The 9737-nt window shown below is 41.7% G+C and overlaps 1 protein-coding gene across 1 annotated transcript; it reads right to left on the reverse strand.

Annotated features, from left to right (window-relative positions):
- Window positions 1-1347: 1347 nt before the first annotated feature.
- LOC101763972 lies at window positions 1348-6978 on the reverse strand. The gene is made up of 3 exons (XM_004973528.2): window positions 6563-6978; window positions 2592-4705; window positions 1348-1932 (listed from the first exon to the last, which is right to left on the reverse strand). The coding sequence occupies exons 1-3, from the start codon at window positions 6884-6886 to the stop codon at window positions 1737-1739; spliced, it is 2634 nt and encodes an 877-aa protein (XP_004973585.1). The 5' UTR covers window positions 6887-6978; the 3' UTR covers window positions 1348-1736.
- Window positions 6979-9737: the final 2759 nt, after the last annotated feature.

A 9737-nucleotide genomic window follows, 5' to 3' on the forward strand; every position in this document is an offset into this window, starting at 1 on the left:
ACAACAAAAGGGTTTCGTAGCAAAATTTTCTGTTACTGAAAAATGCGACAAAGCTCAAAGCAGGGACTTCCCATGGCTGACTTCAGTTGCAGAGCAGACGAGCGTCGTCGTTTTATTGCGTTTGTACCGTCATGTTCATTCCAAGCTTCAGTCTGGACCAGACTGTCTGGTGTCTGGTCTCGACGACTCGACTTGAACCCTGTTTTAGCCTATTCTCAGCTCATTCGAGCTATGCAGATTGTGATAGCGCTTAGATGACATGCTGCTTGGTGCATGCATTCTAGTTAAGCCCAGACCTTTCGCGATCGCTGACACAAGATTGAATATGTATAACCCACTAGATGTGTTAAGCTAGTAGCGCACGTGTATATTCGTCAGAGACGGAGGTTAATGTCTTAATCGGGCACTTACCCATTGACTTCGCAACGGTTGATTGACCTCGGCCTGGATTTGTTCTGGCGGATAAAAAGCGTGCGTTCAGACTAGACAACGATGTCTCAGCCAACGCTTTAAACTGCAGGAGTGCAGGTCTCTGGCTCTTTCAGTCTGCCCTTCTGCAGAGTGGCTCGGGTTCCCGTTCGCTCCTGTCGCCGTGCATCCTGTTGCGCGGATCGCGACATGACTCAATCGACTTGTAATTGTAATTCAACCTAATAAATAGGACTTTACTTAGAGTTAGGACTGCGAAGAACCGAGAAAAGGAGAACGATTCAAGAACGAAAATTCAGAGAACACGAAGTGGTTATGGAAAGGGTATTAGCTGCAAGAACTGAATATTCCGGTAGATCTCAGTACAAGCGCCGCCGGCAGAGACGTCGAACTACTGTTACTACTAAACTAGCTAAGGTTTTACCAGTTCATGTTCTCGATGCCAAACATGTCCAACTCGTTCCCCTTAGCTTGAGCAGCCTGGAAAGACTGCAAGTGATAAAAGGAGACATTAACTCGAGGAAATAACAAAGTTAAAGACACTTGGACGCTAGCAAGGTATATATTACATGTTTGCCATTGGATAGTTGGTAGATGGCTTCAACTGAACTTGGCGAACCCGGTATCCTCACTCCGACGAAACTGGATGCAACTTGAGCTCTGACGAAACTGAATATAGCTGTATCTGGATGTTCAGGTTCATGACAGGGAGGCAGGTCCAAGTAACTGTCAGTATTGGCAATTGACGCAGGCAACCAGCCAACCACACGATCCGATGGTAATGGTATAACTGAATTATACGCAGGTATAAGTATAACCGAATTAAAGGTAGCCAACAATATATACCATCAACTGCAAACTACCAGATACTGTAATAAGATGTTATGAGCATGAGGTAGCCCAATATCAAGAACAACATTAACAAAAGATGATCTAAAAAAGAATAGATTAATTTGTGAGCTAAGTTTGGTACTTTGTGTACAACATACAGGCCGTGAATTGGTACATACACATGCAGGCACAGAAAAAAAAACATGATTTTCTCTACCTCAACTCAGCGACAGTCAAGGAACCAACCTGACTGTAATGCTCAATGCAACGAAGCAACAGAGAAAACAAATACAATCCTCTGCTGATCAATGTACTGATAAAGGGCACATTGGTGGAAAAACAAGGTTTCATGCGACTTGCATTTTTCACTCGTGATATTTGGTGCGATTTGTCCAGCAGACCAGCACATAAAAGCTTTCAGCATCGATCTGCCTGGCTGATATAGCAGCAGAGCACAATTTTTGCTGCTGTGCATTTCAGGGCTTCGAATGATCCACAGGTTTATCAGGGACTGAAAGTTCATCTTTGAGCATAAAGGACAGATCATGCATCTGAGCAAGCAACTGTTCTACACTTGTATTAACAGATTCTTGTTTCCTAATAGCATTATTATTAGTTGGCCATAACAAAGATAGTGGATCAACATTGTCCATATGCTGCATTCCATTTGTGCTGCACATAACATAAATGTGTGAATAGATAATATCATTAACAATAATATCACTCGATATAAACATTAGATAAGCATTATATTACACGAACCACGAGTGGCAAAAACATCTAATGAACAATCATCTCCCAGTTCCAATTTCTGGCACATGACCGAGACAAGATCAACAAAACTAGACATGTTACTGGGTGCAGTACTGGGTGATCATAAAGTTTTGGGTGGGTTAGACAAGTCCACTGTAAAGGCTTAGCTTGGACCACTTCTACAATAGTTTCCTTTTTTGGCTACATCTGCTACACCTTAGGTTTTGCCCTAAAACCCAGGGAAAATAGATAAGAGAGGATCAGAAGAGTATAGCAACCTATAGCACCACATACACTGGTACCAAGTCCTAACCAGTAACCACCTGTTGTATTTGCCTTATTAAATTTTATACATGGACATAAGGTATTTGTTTTTAAAGAATTACAATAATCCCCCTAATTCGGCAGCATAATTTGGAGGCTTTCAGTTTCTCTAGCTAGGTCCTTGGGTTAATATGCGTGAAGTTTAAATATTGGGTGATTGGGTCATTAGTTAGAAGTATTTATAATTGATAGCCTAGTTCCTCCCATACCATAAACAACAAGGTTCACATGATCATAATCTGTAAATCACTAACCTTTTCAAGTGTTCATCAGATGGAACTGATTTTGCTTCATTAGAATCCTCCTTTTTATCCTTTTGGTTTTCAGATGAAGCTAGCTGCAAAATACTCCCAGATGCTAGCCCTCCTGAAGCATCAGGCCTAGATGCTGAGGGTATATCAAATAATGAAGCATCTGAAGAAACTTGTAGGTTTGTTTGCTGCGGACGGGAATTTTGGAAATCTTGCCAGTCATCAAATAGATCATTGTTGTCACTTATCTGTTCAAGGTTCATTTCATTAGCATGACTCGAGGCCCATAAATCCAAAGTTTCAGTTCCTGGAGGATTTTTCCCCAAGTGCCCTTCTCCAGGAATTTTAGTACTTGTCTGAGTTTGATCAAAACTGGCAAAATCCTGCCATCCATCAGATGAGGCATCAATTCTCCCAGCACCTTCACTGCTTTTAGATTCTTTGAAGTTGCTGGTTAGCCATAAATCCAAAGAATCAATTTGTTTAGCTGGCTCAGGTGAGACACTAGTCACTTCTCTCCCAAGATTAGTCACATTTTCTTGCAGGTGGCCTGATTTAGTAAAATCTTGCCAAATATCATATGTGTCGTTTTCTACATTTGTTGAGGATGTCTTTGCAGCTTCCTTATTGCTGTCATGCACCCACGATTGGACAGAAACAGTTCCTTCTTGCTGCTCAGACAAAGCACTCATCATTTCCCCACCTGTGCTAGATGAATTTTGCTGTGCTTGATCTGAACCGGTGAAACCTTGCCAATCATCCAACATATTATTTCCATTCACTATACCAGTATTTCCTGGCTCCTTAAAATCTCCCATGAACCATGAATCCATGTCTGTTTCTTTGTGACTGGCTTTTGGGACTTCCATCATGTCTCCAGTTTGATTCAATGAAATGGCCTGCACTTTACTAGAGGTAGCGAAATCTTGCCAATCATCAAAAGAATCATTTGCTTCCTTACCCATTTCTGCAGTGTTTTGGGCTTTATCATTGCCAACAGGCCACAAATCAACAGGATTAACTTCTGAAGAATGTTCAAGCGAGATGCTGCTCATTTTCTCTCCAAATGAACCCACCAAATCTTGTCCGTGACCACTTGTTGATCCCTCCACCGATTTGACTATATCTCCTCCTTGACCAGAAATAGAGGCAAAAGCTTGCCAATCATCAGAGGAGTCTTCATTAGCATTGTTAGTTGATTCCGTGGTACCTACTGGCAAGGGATCTATTGTTTCTATTTCAGATGAATCTCTCTTTAAAGGCTCCACTATATGTTCTGCATTTGATAGGCTGCCCTGATTACCACTTCCTGCAAAATCTTGCCAGTCATCAAAAGCTTCATCATCATTGACTCCAGTATCATCCCTTCCAGGCAATTGATCACTCTTAGCAAAATTCATATTAAGAGAGGAGTCAGTGAACTCAAGAGCATTATTTTCAGGAATGGTTCCACTGTTGCTCTCCAAGATAGGGGCAACCTTTTGATTAGAAAGGTTATCATCAAATAATGTACCACTTGCTGAAGCCAAATCTTCTGAATGATGTTCTAGGATGGCACTTTTCATATTTGTTTTATTTTCAGTACCTACTGCAGGGTTAATGGCAATCACAGGATCTGGGAAACTTAAAGACTCGGCAGCAGAAGAGCTCTTAAATAGATCAGGTTGATTGGAGTCTCCAGCAGCACTTCCTGAGCTAGCAGACTGAAAATCAGCATCCCAACTTGCAAAAGCTGGATTAGCTTCTACTTGGTTTGTTCTTTGAGAACTCATTAATCCTTTGGATGCAGCATGCACCTCTGATCTTGAAGATTCATGGCTTTTGCTATCTGTTATTTTCTTTTCCTGCACCACAGTATAAGTTTGCGGAAGAGGAGCAGCTGCAGAAGTCATCTCTTCTTTTCTTTCAATGAAGAATGAGTCTAGGTTAGCAGCTGATAGATTCAGTGAATCCACAGAAGATGATTGCTCCTTTGTTGTGGAACTTGTAGATGCTTCCTTATTCTCTGGAAGGCAGGTAAGTTTTAAGTCCAGTAGATCAGATATGATCATCCCACTGTTTGGTGCTTCATTGCTTTTATTTGAACCCGTAGTATCACTATCAAACTCTACAGACTCCTGAATGAAAAAGAAAAACAAAGAAGGAAAAAAATCCTCCATCAGCTATGAGTAGAACCAGGATTAAGCTTCAGATATGAGACTACAGTTCCGGCCTACTTTGAATTTAAAGAAAATACTGGGACAGTGATACAAATTCTGAAGAATTAAGTACTAAAGCCAAAGATGTGTAACCTAAATTCTATTTGACCAAAGGATCAATAAAGTCTACTGGAAGGTTAAACCTTACTAAAATTAATCCATAACTACAATGTATGCAAGATGCAAAATTAATTTTCCTTACGGCTAAGCAAGTATGCATGCATATTTACATTGAACACGGACTATCCAACATTTGAAGCATTCTCAACAAAAGAAAATGCATTCTCTATCCAAATCAGTGCCACATCAAATTTTGGTTAATAACACATTTGAATCAAGATTTGGTACATACATTAAGATTTTGCTTCCCTGCGGTTAAATCAAGGCAGTTAACTTCTAGCTTCTAGGTAAGAAAATAGCCCCCCCCCCCCCCCCCCACGGGGCACCGTTTGGCCAGAGTAAATGAAATTACTTCAGAACTTGAGTCTGATTCTATTTTTCTATTCGAGCCTTTTTTCCTATTCTGTTGCATATAGTTCTTGATACAATTCCGTATTTTTTTATCTTCCTGTAGACCTTCAGACAATTCGAAATACCTCGACTTTTTCAGAACAGGTCCGAGTCAAATAGCAATGATTCGAAGCACTTCTTTTTCCATTACACTATTTTGGAAACCTAAGGACTCGATCGTATGGATATGGAAAATACAGGATTTCCGATCCGCTCCCAAACACAAAATACCTCCTTGTATTCGACTTTCATAGAATGTGTGGTTGTAATGCACTTGCTACCAAAAAGCTATTGAGATTTATATGGTAAGCTCGATTATATGGTGGCTAGATCAGAAATCCAGATTTCTTGTAAACTAGTTTGGTAGCCTCAATGAGCGCACCTGGTAACCAAGAAAATTCTGAGCAGGCTACTCAGAACACACCAAAAGAAGGGTGCATTTGATCTCAGCAAGGTCTCGCTCAAAGTCATGAAGCCAACTGAAAGGGGGCTTCTCAACAAAACCTAATTAAATTGCTAGAGCCTTGATAAGCAGGAAATAAATCCTTTTGATGAATTATTTAAATGAATATCATGTGAAAAAATTGATGAAAAGAAACAAACTTTAAGGTGAGGTCCTAGTTATAATGTCCTATTATATCATAATGTGCATTTCATTTCCAGTTCCTTTTCTTTACATTAGCAACATCTTCAGGAAAACGGTGATCATAACGTTTGAATTAATTGATGTTTTCACTAATAGTAAGTTTATTGCTTTAAAAGCCAATTAGTATTTGAAATTTATAAGCTACAAAGTCCAGACAGATTTAACTAGGATATGCTTCATGTGTGGCTCGCTCCTGCCCAAATAGCATGATAAATCTTCTCCTGTATTGTGCTTGCTACATAACTCAAAATCCTAGCCATCTTTCATGACTCTTGAGTTTCAGAGTGATCTAAATTTCCAAACATATGAGCCACGATATATACTGTTAAGAAGGAGTACAGACCCATTTACAAGGGACAATTCTCTAACTACATGTTACTTCTTCGGAAACAACAAAATGCTGCATAGTAAGTGAAAAATGTGCAATAGCACTTCCACAGACAAGTATATTATAAGTTCTCCAGGAGCACAACATCCACATGGAGAGAAATCCTAATTCTCTTCCTTTAGGCTAAATGCCTGTGCTCAGCTTTGCTAGAAGGAAGAGCTCAAAAATCCTAAGCAACGAAACCCAAACGTAGATATTCTTAGCGCCAAATAATGTAGGAAGGAGAGCTCACGGATCCGTCGAGCCCCAGCGAGCCGAGCAGCCACCGGTAGGCCGCGCCGTCGCGGAAGGCGAGGCCACCGCCTTCGGCGTCCTCCCCGCGCCTGGGGCATCCGCAGTAGACGCAAAGCGCGGACTTCGCGCCGCGAAGGAGCCCTCCCGCTGCGCCGCAGCGCCCGCACCGGACTTCCGCCGAGGCGGCGCCGGAGTCGAAGGCCGCGACGGCGTCGGCGACGGAGGGGAAGGGAGGGTCGGGCGCGGCGTCCGTGTCGGGGGCGCCGGCGGCCTCGCGGAGCGAGGACTGGATGCGGTGGATGACGGCGGTGGGGATCTCCATCGGCGGCGAGGAGCGGGGGAGAGAACTGTGCTCGGAATTCAGATCTCTCCAGGTCCCCGGCTGTGTTGGGCTTGGGCACAGTTGGTGTAGCCGTGTAGGTGCTTCCGCCCCCGTCTCTCTTCCCGGTGGGACCTGATGAATTACCGGTGTGGCTGGTGGTGGTTTTGCTCATTTGCAGCAGCGTGCCAGCGCCCAGCGCCCACTACAGTATGGCCTTGATAAAAATTGAAGGAAAATATTCCGTGTTTTGAAAAAAAAACGCTAGTGTAAGTATCTACTCCGTAGAACGGTCCGTCAAACTTTCTGTGTTTTCAGATGGGCTTAGAAGGTGTGGCTAAGTAAGAAATGTGCAAAGGATAAATTGCCTATTCAAATGGTAATTCATATTTTTTATAATGAAAAGAAAATCATAGCTTCAACCACCTTATATAGCTGCATCAGTCCACAACTATTACACGTAGTAGCCAGATGATACACGATCTCGAGCAGTTGTTTAACAACGTTAAAAGAGTTTATAAACCAGTTGTTTAACAACATTAAAAGAGTTTATAAATCAATCGGTACAGTAAACAAAAGGACCATTCATGGAAATTGAAAATAATGCATTACCGACTGCTCCAACATTTAGCACATCTGGATTAATAGTTCAGAGATGTATATGGATCACTTAACGAGACGAAGATCGTCATTTGTCACTCCTTTGGTGGGTTGTTCATCTAGATCACCAGCCATTAATTTGCAATACGGAAGTATTTATATATTGATTTCTCTCTTTATAATTTTTTTCCAACTCAAAATTTGCATGTACATAAATGATTGCCTCTTTGTATTCATCTATATGTTTTAAGATTTTTTAGAGGCAAAATAGGTGTTGTCGTCCCTCAACTATCGATCGTGGGTCAAATTCATCCCTCAACTTTCAGTTAGGCCAATTTAGTCCTCTAACTTATCATTTAGGGTCAATCACATCTCTTGATCCAGCTGGCCGTCCATGTTGGCGTGCCACGTCACCCTATACGTGCTTAGATGTCCTAAATGCTCCTCGTTTCATTTGATTGCATCATCTTCTCTCCTTCTCACCTGTTAATGACTTGTTTCATGCGAATGGTATGCGTCTACTTGTTGTACATTTGTATCACCACTCTTGCTTACTTCTTACCTATTGATGATTTGTGACCTACCGCCCATACACGCCTCAGGGTTCTCAAGTGTGACCTGCCTAGCATGTCGATAGCACTTTTGTTTTATTGAAACTATACAACAAGTAAACTTGTAACTTCCTTCGGTCCATTTACTACTTCCTTTCTACCATTCGGTAAACTGGAGTGCAAACAATGTTTCCACGAAAACAAAGAAGCAGCGATGGATGAAGGAGAGAAGGGGATGCAATCGAATGGAACAAAAGGTATATAGGACATCTGATACTGATAATTCAGAGGAAGACACGTGTAGGGTGATATAGCATGCTAACATGGGCGGTCACTTAGGATGAGGAAGAAGATTGACCAAAAATATAAATTGGAGGACTAAATTGACCTTCCTTTTCAAAAAAAAAGATATTGATCTAACTGAAAGTCGGGGGACGAGCTTGACCTAAGGTGATAGTTGAGGGACGACCATGCCTGTTTTGCTTTTTTTTTAGAGCTCTTTTATGTATCGATTCATATGCTACTTTATTTGATACTACTTACCTCGTAACACTTTTGACTCGCCGCTCGAAATATACTAGAGGTGCTCCGATCTGCCACTACCATGCGGCATGCGCGGATGCGCCCATGCCAGACACTTTTTCTGCCGTAGTTCCGTGGACTCGCGTACGAACAAATGTCGTGCAACACGGTTCTCTCGGCTCCGGGATCAGCTTCCGCCAATCCCTCTCTCCGTCTCCAATGCATGGCCTGCCGTGCGCATCCGTCATTTCTAGTATGGCCTGCCAATGCATATAAATCACCTATTTAAATGGTGATTCATATATAGATTGTTCTTTAAGCGAGAGTTGCATCCGTCATTTCTCACCCCCTTTGGTGGACTAATCATTTAGATCATCCACTAACCTGCTATTCGTAATTATTCATATGAAGATTTCTCTCTTTTAAATCCCTTTGCAGTTTTTTTTCAAACTCTCAAATTTCATATATACATTGATGATCACATCTTCTATCTATCCATATTTTTGTTAGAGTTTTTTATATATCGAATGTACGTGCTACTGGATAGCACGGTAACACTTTGGGAGTGTTTGGTTTCTCGAGCTAAAGTTTAGTCCGTGTCACATCGAATATTCGGAGGCTTATTAGGAGGACTAAATATAAATTAATTATAAAATTAATTGCACATATAGAGGCTAAACGACGAGATGAATCTATTAAACCTAATTAATCCATCATTAGCAAATATTTACTGTAGCAACACATTGTTAAATCATGGACTAATTAGGCTTAATAGATTCGTTTCGCCGTTTAACCTCTATTTATATAATTGGTTTTGTAAATAGTCTACGTTTAATACTTCTAATTAGTATCTAAACATTCGATATGACGAGGGTAAAATTTAGGGAGGAACCAAACACCCCTTTCGATTCAGCCGCTTGTAATATATCAGAGGTGCTCCGATATGCCGCTGCCACACGCTTTTCTGCCGCAGTTCGGTGGACTCGCGTACGAACAAATGTCGAGCAGCACGGTTCTCTCGGCTCCGGATCAGCTTCCGCCAATCCCTCTCTCCCTCTACAATGCATGGGCTGCCGTGGCGAGTAAACGTTACGCCTCTATTCTCTCTCGCATGGTTCCTATCTCCAATGCCCATTCCCCCCTCAACCTCCTAGCGACCCGATCCCAAACGCGCGAACGCC

Source organism: Setaria italica, chromosome VI (assembly GCF_000263155.2).
Source record: "Setaria italica strain Yugu1 chromosome VI, Setaria_italica_v2.0, whole genome shotgun sequence".
NCBI lineage: Eukaryota > Viridiplantae > Streptophyta > Magnoliopsida > Poales > Poaceae > Setaria > Setaria italica.

Bases quoted from the DNA above. Each gene is read 5' to 3' on its own strand.
- LOC101763972 (XM_004973528.2), bottom strand. From the start codon at position 6,886: ATGGAGATCCCCACCGCCGTCATCCACCGCATCCAGTCCTCGCTCCGC. The intron at 4,706-6,562 runs GTGAGCTCTCCT...TTTTTCATTCAG, and splicing joins CGCTGGGGCTCGACGGATCC to GAGTCTGTAGAGTTTGATAG. The intron at 1,933-2,591 runs GTTAGTGATTTA...TGTTATGTGCAG, and splicing joins TCTGATGAACACTTGAAAAG to CACAAATGGAATGCAGCATA.